This window comes from Macaca mulatta, chromosome 11 (assembly GCF_049350105.2).
Source record: "Macaca mulatta isolate MMU2019108-1 chromosome 11, T2T-MMU8v2.0, whole genome shotgun sequence".
In the NCBI taxonomy this organism is placed as follows: Eukaryota; Metazoa; Chordata; class Mammalia; order Primates; family Cercopithecidae; genus Macaca; species Macaca mulatta.
The window spans coordinates 112,309,801-112,331,809 of NC_133416.1; the positions used below are offsets into that span (position 1 = coordinate 112,309,801).

Below are 22,009 nucleotides of genomic sequence, written 5' to 3' on the forward strand. Positions count from 1 at the left end.
TTCCTGACACATAGTAAGTGTTCAATCAGTGTTGTTAAGTAAATGAGTGAATAGATAGAATATTCATCAGGAACATTGCTTTGTCAATATGAAGGATTTTGTCAAGAGGAGGAATATTTTTGCCTTGTTTAATTAGTGAATGGCCACAATGTGGCCTGGAATCAAATCCTCTTAGCTTCTATTCTCTGTACCCACCATTAAGGGACTGAACAGTCCCTGGTGAGCTCCCAGCTGTCTTGTTATCCACGTTACTCCAAGAAAAACACCTCTGCAAGATGCTGCGCCAGTAGGATCCTGGTCCTGTTTCCTTGTGATAGAGGCTTTCTGGGACTCCAGCCCTTTCAACTTGCTCTAAACCTCTGTGGAGAAATTCTGACTGTTGGGTGATTACAATTGTCCTTGCAAGTAGCCTGATTACCCTCATTCTAGATCTATCTTACTGGGTAATTTGCGGGGGGGTGGGGGTAGGAAAAAAAAGATTTGGGGGAAAGCATAATATCAGGTATCAGATATTTTTCTGGTAATATTATTAATATCAGGTATCACATATTATTCAGATAATATTCTGGATCAGGCTGCATAGGAAATTCCCTGTTAGCATTCTCACCCAGAGCTTCTCAATTCTGATGTCATATTGGAGGAAAATTAGCTAAGAAACTGGAAGAACAAATTTTTAAAAGATGCAAAGAATTCTAAGGGTTGCTTTTTTAGGTATACGGAAGATATGAAAACAACTTCTGGTTAGCAACAAAGATAAATAAATAGATAGATATATCTGCTTGACCATGGAAACAACAGCAAAAAAGATAAAGAATAAAGATGTGTTGGCCGGGCACGGTGGCTCACACCTATAATCCCAGCACTTTGGGAGGCTTGAGGCAAGCGTATCACCTGAGGCCAGGAGTTCGAGACCAGTCTAATCAACATGGAGAAACCCCATCTCTACTAAAAATACAAAATTAGCCGGGCGTGGTGGTACATGCCTTTAATCCCAGCTACTCGGGAGGCTGAGGCAGGAGAATCGCTTGATCCAGAGAGGCGGAGGTTGGGGTGAGCTGAGATTGCACCATTGCACTCCAGCCTGGGCAACAAGAGCCAAACTCCATCTCAGAAAAAAAAAAAAAAAAAAAAAAATGTGTCATAGATAGGTATGATAGGGTAATCACATCCAGAACAAAGGATGTGTGTGGATTTCACTGTCAAAGCCAAAGTCAAAATCTCTAGTGAGGGAATCCCTAGTGAGTCAATAAGGTCGTGGTTTTACCTGGCAACATCCATTGAGCTTGCTCCAGATTTAAAGAAGTCTGTTGAGTCTTCAATAATGGGGACATTGCTTAAAATTCCAGCCCAGATGACCTACACAAAAAGGAAACTCTTACGAGGGAAGTGCCATGTAGAACAATGTGGCAGAGACTGGGCTAGCTCTTCACCAAACCAATTCCCTCTTCATCTTGTACACACAGCTGGACCACATTTCTCAGCACCTCTCCAGGTTAGATGCAGCCAATGAACAGGAGTGGAAGTGACCTGCACCACCCCAGTCCTAGCCCATGTAAACGTCCTCCACACCATTCTACATGCTCCTTTGCCCTTCTGGCTGTCTGGAATGGTGACACCCCCCAGGGAGACCTTGAAAATAACAGAAACTGAGTTCCTGAACGACTTCACCCCTAACCCCCGTGCCAACCTGGAACTGCCTTGGATGTCTTATGTGAAAAATCAGTTTGTATATACTGTGTTTGAGCATATGAATTTGGAGGTTGATTTCCTCTTGCAGCTAATACATAAAAAAGAGGAAATAAAGTTCTGATCCCACTACTTTGAGGACTGATGGTACCAGTTACAAACATGCTTCAGTTTTCCAAGGTAACAGTAAAATTAAAGTCATCATGTGTTCACCTTGATGGTCTCTGCCACTTTCACCTCTTCGGCTGTCAGTTCTACCACTGACGTCTCACCCGCTGAAAAGTACTGAGAGGCAGGGATCATTTTTCCATCTTCAAACTGCAGATTTCTCACCATCAGCTACAAAATAGCAACAAAACAAGCATAAAAATCGAGGATTGAGACAATACAAAAGTGAGGCTGGCAGGAGTCCTATAGATTATATGCATATAAGGGCAAGTTTATTTGGAAAAATACAAAAATATGGATTAAAAGCATTCACCATTATGTGTAAAAGGGCTGAAATGGCAGTTGAATAATGGCAGCAGAAAGGAAAAAGTGAGGTCTAGGGATAGATACATCTCAAAATGGCAAATAAGTCCTGGTAAATTTGACACTGGGATGTAGGTATTTGAACTAGAATCTATTGTGAAAATAACAGACACCACTAGTGCTGTGCTGCCTCTGAGCACTCGCTCTGCACCACACTCAAGAATGCATGGATAAGTGCTTGCTTTGGCAGCACATATACTAAAAAAAGAATGCATGCATGTGCTGAAGGATCTTACCTAATTTCATAAATGCCAGTGGAGGTGGATGCCATTATTATTCCCATTTTACTGATGCAGAAAGGGAGGCTCAATGAGGTTCAGTAATTTGCTCAGTGCCACACAGATAGTAAGTAACAGAGCTGGGAGTAGAATCCGGAACTAGCGGGACTCTTAAGCCTACAGTCTTAACTGATTTATCCTGCAGCAACTGGAAAATATCTGTAAGGTACAAATTCCCTTTGAACGCTTCATTGGGAAGCTTCGCAAGGGCACTCTGAGGCCCAAGGCCAACCCTCCTGAGCATAGGCAGTGTAGGTGGCACCTGCCTGGTGGATCAGTGGCAAGGGGCATCTGAGGAGGGCCACATCCATTTCTCTTGATCCTCCCAGAATCTGGCACTGGGAAGGCAAACAGACGAGATTCTCCTCTCTGTCATATAGATGGCAAAACAGACTCAAAGGGAAGAATCATCCTGCCCAAGACCAGAAAGTGGAAAGCAGTGATTCACATCCTTACCTCCCCACTGAATTCCTCTCTCCACTTTACACAAGGCAGCCTATGCAGATCTGGGGGGCCTCTCTTGAGACACCTCATCTCCATCAGGGCACTCAGAGCCAGCTCCTCCCCAGCCAGCAATGGAGGCACAGATGTCCTAGCCTGCCCATATCCCAGTGCAAATCCAGATTAACTTGTGATAGCTATTCCCTTAATAGCTTGGGTTATAGAATAAAATCAAAAGGTTATTTCATAGGCAGCCATATTGAACACTCACTGCTTTTCCATCGTTACCAAAAAGAACAAGTCCATTTTTGGTAACGAGATCAGGCTTCTTGGCACCTTTAATTTCCAGTGGTTCTCCAGGAGGCACAGAGCTATTGAGTAATGTCGAGCCATAGAAAGTGACCATCTAGTAAAGAGATCAAACACAGATTGTAAAATCAGGAGAAAAGCTGTTCATAGCGGTATGTATAAGCATCATTCTCTGCAAAAATGCTGAAGTTCATATTATCATCTGTAATAAAATTGAGACACCACAATGGGAGAAACTGTCCCAAACATCCATGGAAATGACACAAGGCAAGAAAGAGTCTGTGAATATGTCACTGGAGAGTCCAAAATGCCCCACATCCAGGTGCCATGAATATGCATTTATCACATATTCGCATTGATACAAAGGTGAATGAGATCAAAAGCTCTCAGCGTTTACAGCCTGAAGGTAGGGTTTGGGTGGGGTGGGAGGTGCTGGGAGTGGGCATCAGTGATGGGCAATGCACAGTGGTAACCAGACTATTACAGTGCAGGGTGATAAGTGATGAGAAGCACAGGGTGCTTTGTGAGTCCGTTCATGGAAAAAGGACTGGATCCAGACAGTAACCAAGAGACACTGATGCTGACTGAGTTTTTATTGCAATTCTAGGATGATCAGCTATATATATATGGAGCCTATTATGATTATGCTGTAATGGTTTGTTGAATACATACTCTAGGCCCAGGGCTAAGTACTTAAATGAGTTAATATGTATTAATTCTTTTTTTTTTCTTTTGAGACAGAGTGTCACTCTGTCACCCAGGCTGGAGTGCAGTGGTGCGATCTCACTGCAACCTCTGCCTCCCGGGATCAAGTGATTCTCCTGCCTTAGCCTCTCAAGTAGCTGGGATTACAGGCACAGGCCACCACACCCAGCTTTTTTTTTTTTTTTTTTTTTTTTTTTTTTTTTTAGTAGAGACAGGGTTTTGTCATGTTGGCCAGGCTGATCTCGAACTCCTGACCTCGGGTAATCCTCCACCCTGACCTCCCAAAGTGCTGGGATTACAGGTGTGAGCCACCGTGGCTGGCCAACTCATTTAATCTTCACAATTACCCGTAACCTAAGGGAGGCAGTATTATTAGTTCCATTTTACAATGAGGAAACCAAGGCACCCAATGGTTAAGAAACCTGCCCGAGGTTACACAGTAAATTTTCACAGAAGCATTCTGGCTTCAGATCCTGCACTTTTAACCATTACACTAAACTCCCTCCCTTGGTCACCCATCGAGCCCATGGATTTTTATTGGCACTTAGTATGTACCCAGACTCCTGCTTAACTGCTCAGATTATCAAGACAATTACATGAAGTGCTTGTCCCTAAGGAGTTCACAGGCTAGTATTGGGGGGAATAAAGAGACCCTCACAATATATGATGTGCCATACCAGAGGTAGGCAGAGTGTTGCTGGAACCCAGAGGTGAGCCATCAAACCCTGCCAGGCTGGGCATGTGAGATCAGGAAACCTCCTGAAAGAGGTGAAACCTGAGAGCCTGGGCTGAGTCAATTACCCATGGATAGAAGACCCTTCAGGCCCCTGCCCGCCTCTCCTGCCTCAGCTCTCCCCATGCCTGTCCTCACAGTCCAGACCCCGGCTTCACTGAACTCCTTTTGCAAGTCCTTGACCAGGTGCTGGAGTCTCTTATCTCTGGGGCTTCGCCTACTTGTCTTGCTCTCAACCTGGTTAACTCTTCTCAAGGTTCGAGCAAAGCAGTGAGCTTTTCTAGGAAGCCTTTCCTAATATACCTGAGTCTCAGCCTCCATGATAGCGTTTATCGTACTGCACTGAGAGTGTTTATTCACTTCTCTGCACTCCCCATAAAACTGCAGGCTCCTGGAGATCAGGGACTGGATTTAGCGTCTGCTGCACAATAAATGCTCAATACATGCTGAGTAAAGGGGAGAGTGAATCACAGACCCGCCTCATGACCAAGGAAGAACCATGGGAAGCCCAGATTTATCTGTACTGTCTCTTACAAAGGTAATAATCGGGGAGGGGAGCAGGGGGAGTGGTCCGTAGAACGTACCTGTCCATTTATCTCTGTCCAGGCTCCAGGGACTTTATCATGACCTCGAATCCAGTTATGTAAAACTTCGGCAGACTGGTCCCAAGAAATCTAGGAAGGCACAAAACACAGGCTGAGCCTCCTATGGCTGTGAACCTCAAAGGAATAAAAACGCTTCTCGTCATCAGAGGCAGAAACGAGTATGTTATTGGGAAGTAAAGGAATTTTTGCTTCTTAGTTTTATTTGGAGTATTTTGTCAGGTGGCTGATTTAGTAAAAAAGAGACTTTATTGAAGGAAAATAAAAAGCAGAGGGTTATTTAAAGGGACAGTATGCTTTGTAAAGATGACGTAGAGCGGGCTGTTGAGGGGAGGAGGCCAGTAGCTGCTGGAGAGTTTTATGTTGGGTTTTTATTAGGTTGAACTTTTTTTTGAAGTTCCCACCTCTGGTAAGTCTCTGCCTCTTTTATTTATTTATTTATTTATTGTCTAATTTGTTTGTGTCTATCTTAGCTCTCTGCTTTGTCTGCACCTAGATTTTGTCTCAGGTTTACAGGACCCCCCATATTATTAGTTGGTGTGTATGTGTGGGTTGGTTTTGGGTATGAATATGACCTAATGCCTGTATTGTTTACTATCGTCACCACAGGAAGGTTGTATAGTGGCCAAATCTATACCTACTGCATCTGTATTTTTTTTTTTTTTTGGAATTTCTTTCTCCGCCCTAAGCTGTACTTATGGCTCCAGGTTTTCATTTTTTGTTTTTTGAGACAGGGGTCTCACTGTGTTGGCCAGGCTGGTCTCAAATACCTGGCCTCGAGTGATCCTCCTGCCTCAGCCTCCCAAAGTGCTGGGAATACAGGCATGAGCCACTGTGCCCAGCGCACCTAGCATGACATTTTTTTTTAAGGAATATCCCCTTTGCCCTTTTCATTAGCATGTAGCTGGCGCTATTTTGACATTTTAACTGCAGAGTGAAGGATTATTGAGCAGACTTAAGAGGCGTTTCTGGGCGGTTTTAATTTGCTTGCTTGTTTGTTCGTTTGCATAGTATCTCCTCTCCTTTCTGTGCACATTTGGCTAAGTGCCCACCCACTCCAGCATTAGAGATACTATTAATATGCAAATTTTGGGTGCTCTCTCAGACATGAGTCTTCCCAGACTTTATTTTCTTTAGGGGACTCCCCTCTCCTGCATATGTCTGGCCACCTGTCTAACAGGTAGGGCTAGGGCAGGCTGGCTTATCTTTTGGCAAGATCATAGTACGTGGGGAACTACTGAAAGGTGGAGGGCCATGAACTCTGAGATGTGTTATTGAGTTGATATAAATACCTCAGCATTTTCCTTTTTCTGGATACCTTCATATGTTGCCCCTTCTTCTGGCTGGGGAATACGAGGAGCTTTTCCATCGGCTATGAGTTGAACAGCTTCTACCTAAGGCCAAAGACGTCACCTGTGTTACAGCCCAATGATCAACAATGGCATAGTCTATTTGACTAAAGTTTCTGCGTAACAGAATTACTACCTATAAATCTGTTCAGAGAGTCAAGAGTATGATGATAACTACCATTTCTTCAGGTCCATCCTGACAAGCATTGTGGTAGCTACTTTATGTAAAATATCCCTTGAAAACATAACAAGAATCCTGCAGGGTGGATATTGTTATTACTGTTTTACACCTGGGGAAACTGTCTGATAGCCACAGGGGAACAGAGCCAAGTTTACAGCTCATTCCACCCACCTCCATCTAGGCTATAACTTGGTCTAGAATCTGGGCTTCAGCAAATATCACTGAACACACAGAATGCTACATTGATTGTAATGATCATTTTGTGAGCAGCTACTGTGGGCCAGATGCTTTACACAAATAGTGTCACTTAATTTTCACAACCGCCCTACAAGTCAGATGGTATTATCCACACCGCATAGATGAAGAAACCAAAGCTACAGAGGCTAAGTGACTTGCCTGTGGTCAAACAACAAAGAAGAGGTAGAATGGAAACTTGAGCTTAGGTCTTTCTGACATCAAAGCCCTACTCTCTTAATCATTAAATGATACAAGCAAAGCACTGCTTTCCTGTCTCCTAAATCAATGGCTACTACTGTATATAATCTTGCTACTTCTCTCATACTAGCTCTGAAAAAAATTTAAATGACATCAAAATTATCGGCTAAAGCTTTCAATATTTTTACAAGTATTTCAATATTTTTATTTGATGGTATACATGTTTTGGGATTTTTTTTTTTTTTAACCCCAGAGCACCTCTGAATAAATACAGCCACACCAAATTTCACCCTGTTACAGAGGCTAATTTAAAGTACTTTTAAATTTCCATAACAAATTGCGTAGCAATATTTCTTAAGATTCAATATACTTCTTTACAATTAATCATTATAGGCAGGGTTGAAGATTCAAGTATTTGGCAAAAGAATGGAGCAGTTTAAATGCTACTGCATCCATTGGATCAATGCTCTCAGAAAAACAAGTCAGTTTCACCGACTAAGAAATTGAAAAGTTCAGATTTCCATCCTAAATATACCATCCCATTAGTTAAAAAAAATCTAATTTTGTTTTTAAACTTTAAGTTTTCGGTGAAAATTCATATGGATAATTTCTTGCTAAAAGAAAAAATATTTTCAAAACTTTAAAGGTTTACTAAATTCTGGGTGGCAAAATATACTAACCATGGCCTTGATTCCTTCAGGAAAAAGAAACCGATTATAAAGTGCATCCACTGTATCATTGGGTTCAACATCACATGATCTCTGAAGGAGGATGGGTCCTGTATCCAAGCCATCATCAGCCCAGAAAACAGAAAACCCAGCTTTCTTATCTCCCATAATTAGAGTCCTGTGAAAAGAAGAATTTCAATTTAAAATGTTGGTTAACTGTATCATAAAGTGATGAATTAGTGATATTAAAGTATAAGAGTTATAATGGAAAGGTAGACAATGAATGAAGCTAGCATGAGAAATTAACAGTAGAACTGGGAGACGTCAGGGCTCATAAAAAGCAGTGTCTAATGGTACTGCTATTTTATATCATACATCCTCATATCTTCACTCTTTCTTGTTAATGTATAGTAAGGACTTGCAGTGAATTCAAAAAGGCATTAGAGTCTATCGTTACTACCACTCATTGACTCTCAGGGGTCAGCTTTCTACTTCAAGATCAAGTAATTTGCCCACTAGGTCCAATTCCTACATCGTGCTTGACCCTGTATTAGGCAGAATAAGAACAGATAGGATACTCTGTGAAGGACAGAATGTGAAGCAAACGTGAAGGACAGAAGTGATTATGAATTCAAGCTAATACAGAGACAGTATGATAATAGGTCAGCCATGTAATAATTTAAATATTTTTTACTTTTGAGTACAAATCAAGACCTAAATCAATCCATCAATCACTAGCTCTTCAGAAATACTAAGAAATTAACTGGCATTGTTATCAAGATCCTTGAAAATACTGATATGCTTTGATCCAATGATTCTGCATGTGGAAACAGTGTAAACTGAGAAAAAATACAAGTTTAAGTGCGAAGATATCTACTAAATAATAGTGTGTTATTTATAAGAGCCAAAAAGAAGTCAACCCATGTAATCAAAGTTTAAATACAATTAATGTTTTTCATCACATTTAAACCAAGTGTAGGCTTCCAGCTTATTCCAACAACTTGACACCGAGGAATATTAGGAAGATGTGCAGGTAAAGGACAGAAAGCAGAAAGGGTAGGAAGGCCCAGCTCAACCCACAGCATTGTGTCCCTATGGTATTAGGTACCTACAGTGTACCAGTCACTGTTCCTGACACTGGAAAATAGCGATACAAATGTTGTGCAAAGTCCCTTTCCTCAGGAAGCTTAGAGTTGAATGGGGAAGATGGACAATGAAGGTGATCATTTCATCATTTCAAGTAATTACTTGATGATTATTTCAAGTAATTCAGCATTTCCTGAAATGTACTTGAGAAGCTCTATGCAAAAAAAAGTTCTGTGGTCAAATAAGTTTGGGAACATTGTGTATTCAGACTCCCTCTAGGGGATTATGATACTGACATTAAAGCCCGTATTAATAGCTCAAATGAATCCTGCAATTAAAAATCTGGCATCAACCAAACTTACTGACTATAAAACCTTTGTTTGCTCAATACCTAGTAACAGTCAATGGAGCTAGTACTCCATAGGCTATTCTTGGTAAATGCTGTCGTGGTTCGCACTGTATGTCTAGATCTCAGGGGAGTTCATGCAATAGTAGTAACCGATCAGGACCTCACAATTGTTCAGGCATGCCTAGTTTCTTGTCTTGATCACCTCGGTAAAAAACAGAAAGAATGTAGGCAATTGAAATACACTCACCCTCTCTGTAATTAAAAAAGCCTCACTGGGTATTGTGGCACACTCCTGAAATGTCAGCTACTTGGGAGGCCAAGGCAGGAGGATCATTTGAGGCCAAGAGTTTGAACCCAGACTGGGCAACATAGCAAGACCCCATCTCAAAAACAAAAAAGTAAGAAGAAAAAATCTCACCAATTGATAGCAGAGGCTCCTCTGTGCCTGGGCAGGATGGATGGGTGATAAATGATAGAGCCATGCTTTGGACTATCAATTATATCCATGGGGATGAACTGAGTGCAGAAAGGGAGCACATTTAGGTCTGCACCCACGGATCTGTAGGCCTCTGCCACCTCTTTGATGGTCTTGCCCTTGACTCTCCATTTAGGAAGCTTGAACACAGGAGTCCCATCTTTCTCTGCAGCCAAAGCTGAGCATAAAAAAGATTTTTTTTTAGAAGTTAGCAGTAATTTTATATCACTATGAATTCACATATTGTGATTTTGCAGTTTCATGAAATATTTATAAATAAAACATGGTGAAGAACAATTTAGATTGTGACTAGAATTTCAGCTGTTGTAATTGGATCACACTAAAGTGATACATATCTATATACTTAAGGCATAATAAATTAGAACTGAAAAGATTTTGGCTAGATGATATTTTAAGATTTTAATGAAAGCTTTTTCTTTTTTAGATCAAAAATGGTACCTTTATTACTGATACAAACTTTTAAGAACATAGCATCAGATTTGGAGGCATGCGCCAATGCTTCACCCACTAATTTGACACACTCACCTCTGGCACAGTTAGAAAGCCATGAATCTCTTCCCTTCCTACACAGAACAAACTGTAGACCAGAACACGTTCTCCCTGCCAAGTGCTGAGCTGAACTTTTCTACTTCCTTCTCCCAAATTCACCAAACAAATAAGTTAACAAAGCTGAGAGGCCAAGAATGGAGAATACATGCTCAGCTCCTGCTAAGGGCTTTGCCACACTGAACAGACCAGGATCTCCTTCCTGAGAAGAGCACTGTCCCCTCCCAAACAAATGGCTCCATCCTAATGCCATAGGAAATGGCCCACCAAAGTGCAAACAGCACAAGCCTATTTTTTTCATAATGAAATGTCGTTTTTACTATGCGTCTTATATCTTAAGTATTTATATATATATATATATATATATATATTTTTTTTTTTTTTTTTTTTTTTTAAGTATACAGGTCTTTTTTTGTTGTTGTTGTTTTGAGATGGAGTCTGGCTCTGTCGCCCGGCCTGGGGTGCAGTGGCCGGATCTCAACTCACTGAAAGCTCCGCCTCCCGGGTTTACGCCATTCTCCTGCCTCAGCCTCCCGAGTAGCTGGGACTACAGGCGCCTGCCACCTCGCCCGGCTAGTTTTTTGTATTTTTTTTTTTTTTTTTGTAGAGACGGGGTTTCACCATGTTAGCCAGGATGGTCTCGATCTCCTGACCTCGTGATCCGCCCGTCTCGGCCTCCCAAAGTGCTGGGATTACAGGCTTGAGCCACCGCGCCCGGCCAAGTATACAGTTTTATATGTAAGTAGTATTTATTTAAAAAAATAGGTTAGGCACAGTGGCTCACACTTGTAATCCCAGCACTTTGAGAGGCCAAGGCAGGAGGATTGCTTAAACCCAGGAGTTCGAGACCAGCCTGCACAACATAATGAGACCTCCATCTCCACCAAACAAAAAAAATTATTTTCAAATTAGCTGGATGTGGTGGCACGTACCGATAGTCTGAGCTACTTAGGAGGATCACTTGAGCCCAGGAGTTCCAGATTGCAGTAAGCCATTATCGTGCCACTATACTCCAGCCTGGGCAACGAAGAAAGACCCTGTCTCTAAAAAAATTTGTTTAAGTGTATAAAAAATATATATACACACACTATTATTAATATATAATTGTATATATTAATATATTATAGAAATTATGGTATATATTAATATATAGCATACCTGTTTTATAATATATTACTTTTATAATAATAGTATATATTTTTATATACTATATATATTTAATATATAATAGCATATATGTTAATTTTAGGCAATTTCCAGAAGTCTTAACTAAAGCTTTCTATCTGCATTTTTGTGTCCCTTCCTTTCTCCTACATCTGAACAACAAAATTCATTGACTCAGGATGAGATGATGCCTCCACCATGAAACCTAAATTCTGAAGCCTAAGGAAGTCCTGAAGGACCCTAGCCATCACGATTAGCCCCTGGTCAATCTGTTTGGAAGAATCTGAGAGACCAGCACAATAATGTTCACAAAATGTGAATGTTCATAAAACTGAACTCACATGTCAGATGACAGGAAAATGGATAAATGGTGGTAAAAATATGTGACCATGGGAGAAATTGTGAAAGATCATATGGCAAAGAAAACTGGGGTGGAGGAAACTTAGAAGTCTTCATTGTAAAAAATGTACTCCAGGCCAGGCGTGGTGCCTCACACTTGTAATCCCCAGCACTTTGGGAGGCCAAGGCAGGTGGATCACCTGAGGTCAGGAGTTCAAGACCAGCCTGGCCAACATGGCGAAACCACGTCTCTACTAAAAATACAAAAATTAGCCAGGTGTGGTGGTGGGTGCCTGTAATCCCAGCTACTCGGGAGGCTGAGTCAGGAGAATCGCTTCAACCCGGGAGGTGGAGGTTTCAGTAAGCTGAGTTCGTGCCACCGCACTCCAGCCTGGGCAACAGAGTGAGACTCTATCTCAAAAAAAAAAAAAATGCACTCCACTGAGACTGGCTGAGACATCCAGGTGTTAGGCTTCGTTTCAGTTTTTGGCTGCCCCAGAGCTATTTTTGGCTGTCCTCGCTGACTATTCTAACAAGAATACTCAGTTACTGTCATTAGTGCTTCCTTATTATGAACCAGGCATACTGTGAGCACTTTGTGTACATTAATCTAACTTAATCTTCATAGCAGCCACATGAGGTAGCTACTGCTGAACGGAGGCTAAGATTAAGTAACTTGCCCAAGGCCATACAGCTAGTAAGTGGCAGAATCAGAATTCATTCCTTGATTCCAGAACATATGCTGCTACCCACATGCTGTACCACTTCCTCATATAGTTACTCTATAAGTGAGGTTGGTAGTTTTTCTGAGTTATGCCATGAGCCCAAATGGCCATGACCAATGGAAAGGGGGTCCTGACCCTGGGACCAGGCACCAAGGAAAAGTTCATTTCCCAGGATTCATTCTGAAAAGAGGTCTAAAAGTCATATGCTTGCAATGCTTCTGAAGTCCACATATATGGCTGAGACTGCTAGTTGTCCCCCTTCATCCTTTAGCAGTGGATTCCCCTAGTTTAGCTGAACGCATAGCCACCCCAAATCAAATCTATATTTCTCAGCCACTCTTGCAAATAGATTTGGCCTGTGACTAAGTTCTGGCCAATGGGATACAAGTGGGAGTAATATGTACAACTCTGGATTACGCCCTTAATAAAACGCTTTCCCCTGATTCCCACTCTTTTTCCTTCCTGCTTGCTGGAATGCAGATGTGATAGTAGGGGCTGAGGCAGCTACCTTGGACCATGAGATGGAAGTCCAGCATTGGTGAGGGTGAAACAACAAACAGAAGGAGCGTGTATTGTGATGAACACAGAGTTGCCACACCAGCTGATGGCCAACCTGCACCTGAGAATTCTTGACCCAGTCGTCCCAAGATGCACTCACCCAGAGGGTCAGCTTTTCCATCCTTGTCTGGAACTGTGAACACCCCTACTACTCGGTGGCCCTCTTTGCGGAGGTGGCTATAGACTTCTTGTCCAAAGAGGCTCTGGCCAATTAGTGCCAATTTCAGCTTGTTTTTGAAATAAACCTGTGAAACAATTAAATGACGAAGACATAAGCATGGATAGAAGACATTGGATGAGGGTAAGGGTTAAAAAAGTAGCTATTGGAGGCCGGGTGCGGTGGTTCATGCCTGTAATCCCAGCACTTTGGGAGGCCAAGGTGGGCGGATCACAAGGTCAGGAGATCGAGACCATCCTGGCTAACACTAAAAATACCATCTCTACTAAAAATACAAAAAATTAGCCGGGCGTGATGGCGGACACCTGTAGTCCTAGCTACTTGGGAGGCTGAGGCAGGAGAATGGTGTGAACCTGGGAGGCAGAGCTTGCAGTGAGCCGAGATCGTGCCACTGCACTCCAGCCTGGGGGACAGAGCGAGACTCTCTCTCTAAAAAAAGTAGCTATTGGGTATGATGTTCACTCTTTGGGTATCAGGTACACCAAAAGCCCAGACTTCACCACTACGCAATATGCATGTAAGAAACCTGCCCTTGGCCAGGCACAGTGGCTCACGCTTATAATCCCAGCACTTTGGGAGGCCGAGGTGGGTGGATCACCTGAGGTCAGGAGTTCAAAACCAGCCTAGCCAACATGGAGAAACCTCGTCTCTACTAAAAATAGAAAAATTAGCCAGACGTGCTGGGCTGCACCTGTAATTCCAGCTACTCGGGAGACTGAGGCAGGAGAGTCTCTTGAACCCAGGAGGCAGAGGTTGCAGTGCCCGAGATCGTACCACAGCACTCCAGACTGAGAAACAGAGCAAGACTCTGTCTCAAAAAAAAAAAAAAAGAAAGAAAGAAAGAAAAGAGGGTAGTCAGAGGGTCATGACTTCCTATGAGCTTCCTCTCTTGGCAGTGTCTCCACAGAACTCTCTCTGCGTTACATTCTTCCATGTTAGCATGTGGCTCCATGGGATCTGAACTTAGGATGTTTATCCCCCTCCGATCTAAATGGGATTCTCTAATGTTCTGGCAAATAATTCTAAATTAGTAAAGCCTCACTAAGAAAAATCTGTTTATGAAGAAATTTAATTTTCCCTTATTTCCCACTTTATTAGAGGCATACATAGCATCCTGTTTTTAGGTATGAACTTAAAAGGATACCAGATCACAACTTCCCTGTAATTGAGCTGATAATAAAACAAAGTTTTAAGTAATTTAACTAATTAAAAAAAAATCCTAGGGTCAGCCAAACTTTCTATCCCCAAGTAACCTAATTAAGCTTCAACAAATATTTGCAAACAAACAGATTAACTCTGTAACAACCGCAAATTCACCTGCAGATAATGCACGGCTGACCATTTAATTTTCTCTTCTCAAAAAAATCAAAATGTCCTATATGCTATCTTCAAATCCTATAACTAATGCTGTCGCTTGAAATAGAATCTACATGTTTGCCACCTTACAAAAATTTTGGCTTTACCACTTACCATTACCAATGCCAGATATTCAAGACATCTAAAATACTACTTTTAAAACACACAAGAGCCAAGAGACTGAGATGACTCAAATGTAATGTGCCGCTCAGTTGTCGTCTGGTTATTTGGAGTTCAATTCCAGATTCAATCCTCTCTGAGAAATATAGCATTAAAGAAACCATGTTGGCTGGGCGCCGTGGCTCACGCCTGCAATCCCAGCACTTTGGGAGGCTGAGGCGGGTGAATCACCTGAGGTCGGCAGTTCGAGACCAGCCTGACCAACATGGAGAAACCCTGTCTCTACTAAAAATACAAAAATTAGCCAGGTATGGTGGCAGGCATCTGTAATCCCAGCTCCTCGGGAGGCTGAGGTAGGAAAATCGCTTGAACCCGGGAGGTAGAGGTTGCAGTGAGCTGAGATCGCGCCACTGCACTCCAGCCTGGGCAACAAAAATGAAACTCCGTCCCCCCTAAAAAAAAGAAACCATGTCAGTATCTTTGGAAACACTACATTCATTGAAACACTTTCTGAGCTTTACGCTGAAGCTGAAGCTGAAGCTACAAAGGTGAGTTTCTAACACTGAGAAGTTTTCAGATTTTATGACTATAAATATGTTTATAATGAGTTAGCAAGATTCCAGGAAATTGGACTGAGATATTTTACTTTATTTATTTATTTTGAGACAGGGTTTCACTCCATGGTCACCCAGGCTGGAGTGAAGTGGTGCGATCTCAGCTCACTGCAGCTTCCGCCTCCTGGGTTCAAGTGAATCTCATGCTTCAGCCTCCCGAATAGCTGGGATTACAGGCACACACCACCATGCCCAGCTAATTTTTCCATTTTTAGTAGAGATGGGGTTTCACCATGTTGGCCAGGCTGGTCTCAAACTCCTGACCTCAGGTGATCCACCTGCCTCGGCCTCCCAAAGTGCCAGGATTACAGGCTGTTTTACTTCAGTCTTATTTCTCCGGGTGTGGTGTCTGCCTGTGTTGGCAGAAGTAACTGGGAGAATATGTTTAAAATGTGGATTCCTGGGCCCTACTTCAAATCTACTGAGCCAGAATCTTAAGCCCAGGAAGCTGCATTTTAACAAACTATTCAGGGACTCATAAGTACATGGAAGTCTGAGAATCTCTGCTGTGTGGAGAGTGGCATGTCTGCCTGCACGAACAAGATTCCGCCCTGGGGAGTTTGGGTCAGGAAGAAAGGGTGGAAATAAGAGCAAACATTTTAATGAGACCCTAGTATGGGCCAAGTATTTCACATGATTGTCTCATTTGATTGCACAATGACTCGTGGAGACAGGCATTATTAAGCCACTTTATGGATAAAGAAATTAAAGCACAGAGAGGTTAAGTAGCCAGGAGTCAAATAGCTACTAAGAGGCAGCCCTGAGATTCCAACTCTGTTTATTATCCTAGTACCTACTGTTTTTCATACACCAGCTGTGCAGTCTTGAACTGGGCTTTATTTTCCATCATCAATTAAAATCAGGATAGTAATAGTACCTATCTCATAAGGTTGTTATAAGAATTCAATGGGATAAAGTGTGTAATGCATTAGCACAGTGCATGGCAATAGTAAATGCTCAGTAAATGTTACCTAGTATTATTATCATACCATAAGCAATATCTAGGTACATAAAAATAATGATAATAGATATCTCCTATTGGAAATACACCATGAGCCAAACACTATGTTGAGCCCTTTTCATTAATTCAAAAAGTATTTATCAAATGCTTATTATACATCTTTAATCCCCCCAGTGACCCATTTTGCAAATGAGAAAACAAAGGGGTCAGAAAAGTTAAGTAACCTGCCCAAAGGCAGAGCTAATAAGGGTCCAGGGCAGGATTCAAACCTGGGTCTATCTTACTTTAGCAGATGTGTTTCTAAGGCTTTCCTACGCTGAAAGTTCCCCTCCTACTTTAGAAAAACATAGCGACAGTTTGACTGGTCAATTGGGAATAGTTCCATCAGCCTGTTTAAGGAAATGCCACGCTGAAAGTGACGTGGGAGACAGCACCATTCTTTAACTGGCTCTCACTATAGGTGTCTGTTGCATTAGTGAGAAAGGGCATAAAATGACGCACAGTCATTTCCAAATCTGAATGATAAATTCTATAATCTTGTTTCTTTTTTTTTTTTTGAGACAGAGTCTCACTGTGTTACCCAGGCTGGAATGCAGTGGCACGATCTCGGCTCACTGCAACCTCTGCCTTCCGGGTTCAAGCAATTCTCCTGCCTCAGCCTCCCAAGTAACTGGGATTACAGGTGCATGCCATCATGCTCAGCTAATCTTTTTTTTTTTAGTAGAGATGGGGTTTCACCGTGTTGCTTAGGCTGGTCTCAAATTCCTGAGCTCAGGCAATCCACCCGCCTCGGCATCCCAATGTGCTAGGATTACAGGTGTGAGCCACCATGCCTGGCCTTGTTTCTTTAGAGAGAACATTCTGCACTAGAGGAGAATTTTGGAGGGAGCAGAGCCTTTGCTTTTCAAATTGTCAAATAATGCATTCCCAGGCTATCCACCCTCTGGTGGAATTCTTCAGGAAGCAAGTTAATATAGACCCTGACTATGCTCCAAGAATTAAAAAAAGTACACATAGCTTTCCATAGAAAACTTCAAGGCACAGTGCGAAGAGTCTGCCCTGATCTGAAGCCCTTTGGCCAGATGCTAATAGAACCATTTGGGGAGGGTATAAAGTAAGGCCAAAGCTATCCAAGTAAGAATTGGCAGTTTCACACAGAGGACCTTCACACAAAAGAATAAAACAAAGTACGTTTTCCTGGGACCCTGAGACGCCTAACACTTCATGGAGCATCCGGCACACAGTGTCCCACACTGTGCCTGACTCTGCGCGAGACTCATCCAACAAGCCTGGTTTCAGGCTTTGCCACGCTCTGGGCATAGTGCATGGTAGAGGTGGCACATTACTGTCCTGGCAGGGGTGTTTTATTTGGCCCACAAAGCATTTTTAAGAGGACTCTGTTAAGATTTTTAGGAGGTTTCACCTCAGAAGGCACAATTTGTAACTTGTCTTTAAAACTCAGGAAGTTTGGCTGGGCACCGATCACCTGAGGTCAGGAGTTCAAGACCAGCCTGGCCAACTTGGTGAAATCCCATCTCTACTAAAAGTCCAAAAAAGTTAGCCGGGCGTGGTGGCGCATGCTTGTAGTCCCAACTACTCAGGAGGCTGAGGCAGGAGGATCGCTTGAACCTGGGAGGCAGAAGTTGCTGTGAGCTGAGATCGCACCATTGCACTCCAGCCTGGGTGACAGAGCAAGACTCTGTCTCAGAAAACAAAAATCAAAAAAACTCAGGAGGTTTGTCAACCCTGGTCTATGGTCCCATATAGCAACAGTCAGCTAGTGCTGAGCAGTGGTGGCCCCTTTACCCTAGACATGGTCTTGCCCTCCATCCAGCTCAAATCCCTCATTTGCTTTACCTGTTTGGCCTCTGTGGAAATTTCTCTTTGCGACCCCTCCACTAAAGATACAAAGAAGTGGTCCCTGTCCTTGGGAATCCACCAACTAGCAGGGAGGGCACACAAGTTAAGACACAGTAACACAGTGCTAGAATAGGAGAGCACAGTTTGGTTAAGAGAGGAGAAGACTTCTCCAGAAGGCAACTCCTTAGCTGAATCTTAGAGAAGCCATCTTGGGAGTTGGCAGAGAAAAGGGAGAGGATTGTAGGAGGTCCTTGGGAAGTGCCAGGCGGAGGGTGCAGGATTTACAAAGAAACAAATGCATGTGCACAGCGTGTCCAATACTGGGAGTCAAGGAATGGCGACAAGTGACAACGTGGAAAGAGGGCTTTGTGTCAAATAATTTGGACCTTATTGTGAAGACAATGAGATTCACTGAGCGTCTTTAAGCAGGAGAGTTAATTGAAAGCAGGAGAGTCTAATTCCTATGCTAATAGACTGCTTAGGCAACTGTGGAGGCATGAACTAGCTCTGGGTAGGCACACCTCTTGTGTGAGAATGGAACAGAGCGTGAAAATCAAAGCTGACCTAGCAATCCACCTTCAGCATATAGGATATAGTTTGGAGTAATGTAAAAGCTCTTGCAACCGATTATAACAACATACTAATAGAAGCAACATGTTACACTTTACATAGAGGTAGATCTGCAAGATTCAATCAAGATTCAGGATACCACCATAAATGCAAACTTGTGCAACTTGATTTTCCTATTGCCGCCTTATATAAAGAAGGTATCAGCAAGGGCTTTGTTGGATGTCTGGCCAACTTTTGTTTTTTCATCATAAAAAGGATAAAAGATTTTAAAAAGAGGGATGTCAATCCAGGGGCCTATGAGCAGGGGATGTCAGAGGGGGATGCCCAGGACTCAGAGACTGGAGAGAGCTCCTAGGCCGAGGCTGGTGACCACAGAACACTTCAAAGACTTTGAGTAAAGGGAGAGACCGTCCAAAGGGCTTGAGTCCAGAAACGGACTCCAGTACTAGAGAGGCAGGATTTCCGTGCACAGCAGTTACTATAATATTTTAATTGTATAAAATTTTTTAAACTAATTTTTAACTATGCATATTACATATACACACAATCTCCTTATTTAAAAAAAAAATCACAGATAAGACTACAGCCCCTTTTGACCATCACTCCCAATCTGCATCCCTTCCTCACTCCCCAGAGGAAACTACTCTTGTAGTTTGGTGTGAATTCTACAGACCTTTCCTAGGCATTTAAAAACATGGAAATACGGCCGGTAATCCGTACAGGCTCACGCCTGTAATCCCAGCACTTTGGGAGGCCGAGGGGGGCGGATCACGAGGTCAGGAGATCCAGACCATCCTGGCAAACACGGTGAAACCCCGTCTCTACTAAAAATACAAAAAAAAATTTAGCCGGGCGTGGTGGCGGGCGCCTGTAGTCCCAGTTTCTCGGGCGGCTGAGGCAGGAGAATGGCGTGAACCCAGGAGGCGGCGGAGCTTGTAGTGAGCGGAGATCGCGCCACTGCACTCCAGCCTGGGCGACAGAGAGAGACTCCGTCTCAAAAATAAAATAAAAATAAAAATAAAAACATGGAAACATATACAAAAAGTATTATTTTGTGTTTTCAAAAATAATTCAAATGTAATAATATTATATGTAATGTTTCATAACTTTCCTTGTTAGTACATATAATTCATTCTTGAAATCGTTGCACAGTATTCCTTAGTGTAGCTATATCTCAGTTTACTTGTTCATGTCCCTATTGAGAAACATTTTGGCCTTCAATATATCATTATTACAAATCCCATGGCAATGAATATCATGGTACATGCTTCCTGTGCCCATGTGGAAGTATTTTTCTCAGATACCTACAAGTGAAACTGCAGGATCATTTTTAAACCTAAATTTAATTGAAGTAGATAGCATCAAATTGACTTCTACAGTATTGGAGGAAATGTTTTCCCCTGAGAAACACAATATCATCAAATTTACAATTTTTGCCACCCTGATGAGTGAAAAATGGTATCTTGTTCTAAATTGCATTTGATTACTAGTTTGGTTGAGTGTATTTTCATATTTTATTGTTCATTCATATTTCCTTTTTGGTATATCATTTTAGTTAGTGTATTATGTATTATTATTCTTTTCATAAAAACACAGATTTAATAGTCTATCCCACTAATCTATGAACTCCTTGAAAATGGGACTATTTCTTTCTTGCTTATTGTTTTATCTTTGGGTTATGAGAGTCTGAAGAAGTTAGTCCACTTCTCTGGGTCTCAGTTTTCTTATCAGTAAAATGGTCATAATAATCTAGGTTGAGAATCCTTTATCCAAAATGCTTCGAACCAGAAGTGTTTCAGATTTTGGATATTTTCAGATTTTGGAATGTTTGCATTATACTTACCATTTGAGCATCCCAAATCTGAAAATCTGAAATCCAAAAGGCTGTCATGATCATTACCTTTGCGTGTCATGTCAGTGCTCAAAAATGTTCAGATTTTAAAGCATTTCACATTTCAGATGTTCAGATTTGGGATGTTCAACCTAGTACCTACTTCATTGGGATGTCATGAGGATTAAAGGAGTACACAGTCGCCCTCTGTATTTGTGGGTTCCGTATCCGTGGATTCAACCAACCATGAATCGAAAACATTTGGAAAAAATTGCATCTGTACTAGACATGTATAATTTTTCTTGTCATTATTCCATAAACAATACAGTGGGACAATTATTTACATAGCATCTACTTTGTATTCATTATTATAAGTTATCTACAGGTGATTTAAAGTATACTGGAGAATATGCATATGTTATATACAAATATTACCCCGTTTTATATAAGGGACTTGAGCATCTTCAGATTTTGATATCCATGGGAGGTACTGAAACCAATCCCCTATGAATACAAGGGACAAGGAATAACTGTATATGTAAAACATTTATTAATGCTATCTATTAATATTATTATATCCTCAGAATTTAGAGACCTCAGAGTATAATTGACAACTAAATATGGTTTGAAGTTGAATTTGGAGATCCTGTGAACAGATAAGACACCAGAGCAGAGGTCAGGCAATGAGGAAACGAGTTAAGAACCTGGTTCCTAGAACTGAGAAATAAAGCAGGTACTTGGTTCCAAAGACCAAGGAAGTCTCCTGCCTCTTTGGGCTGGATCAGAAGGTAACCTCAAGTTACCTGGAGCCAGGCTATAAACTCAGAGCTACCAGACAGACCTGACCTAGACACTGGCAGAGAAAGCTAAACAAAGGAATGCCACATGAATAGAGGGCTAAATAACTCCTACCATGGGGAGAAGAAGCAGTGAGCCAGGCAGGATATCAGAGGTGGGCAATAATACCTAATTGACAAAGGGTTTTAAAACAAACGGTTGTTTTAGTTAAAAAGATCCAGCCATATCACTAAGCTGAAATCATTAAATGTTTCTAAGTCCCTTTATTTAAGACAGAGGATGGAAAAAGGAATTCTATCAGGAAGTGTTATAAACTAATTTTCCCCTTGGATTTTGCTAGGTTCTGAAAGCTTTATTTTTATTCATCCTTCATTCTGCTTTAATACTAAACTTAAAAGCATTGTTTGATTTTTCAGTTTTTAAAGATAAAGGGATAATTAGGCCAGGCGCAGTGGCTCATGCCTGTAATCCCAACATTTTGGGAGGCTAAGGTGGGCAGATCACTTGAGGCCAAGAGTTCGAGACCAGCCTGGCCAACAT

The 22,009-nt window shown here is 41.9% G+C and overlaps 1 protein-coding gene across 4 annotated transcripts in view; it reads right to left on the reverse strand.

Moving 5' to 3' along the window:
• The window catches only part of ALDH1L2 (aldehyde dehydrogenase 1 family member L2), a 61,476-nt gene that overhangs the window by 36,693 nt on the left and 2,774 nt on the right, over positions 1 to 22,009 (reverse strand). For 2 of the 4 annotated variants that reach the window (XM_001089566.5, XM_077954833.1), the window contains exons 2-9: positions 13,282 to 13,426; positions 9,772 to 10,006; positions 7,931 to 8,096; positions 6,578 to 6,679; positions 5,268 to 5,357; positions 3,208 to 3,342; positions 1,900 to 2,025; positions 1,265 to 1,356 (exon numbers count right to left, since the gene is read on the reverse strand). In XM_001089566.5, the coding sequence (XP_001089566.2) occupies positions 1,265 to 1,356; positions 1,900 to 2,025; positions 3,208 to 3,342; positions 5,268 to 5,357; positions 6,578 to 6,679; positions 7,931 to 8,096; positions 9,772 to 10,006; positions 13,282 to 13,426 (1,091 nt within the window). The remainder of the gene's footprint in view (positions 1 to 1,264; positions 1,357 to 1,899; positions 2,026 to 3,207; positions 3,343 to 5,267; positions 5,358 to 6,577; positions 6,680 to 7,930; positions 8,097 to 9,771; positions 10,007 to 13,281; positions 13,427 to 22,009) is intronic. The other 2 variants (XM_077954835.1, XM_077954834.1) reach the window with 1 other exon arrangement.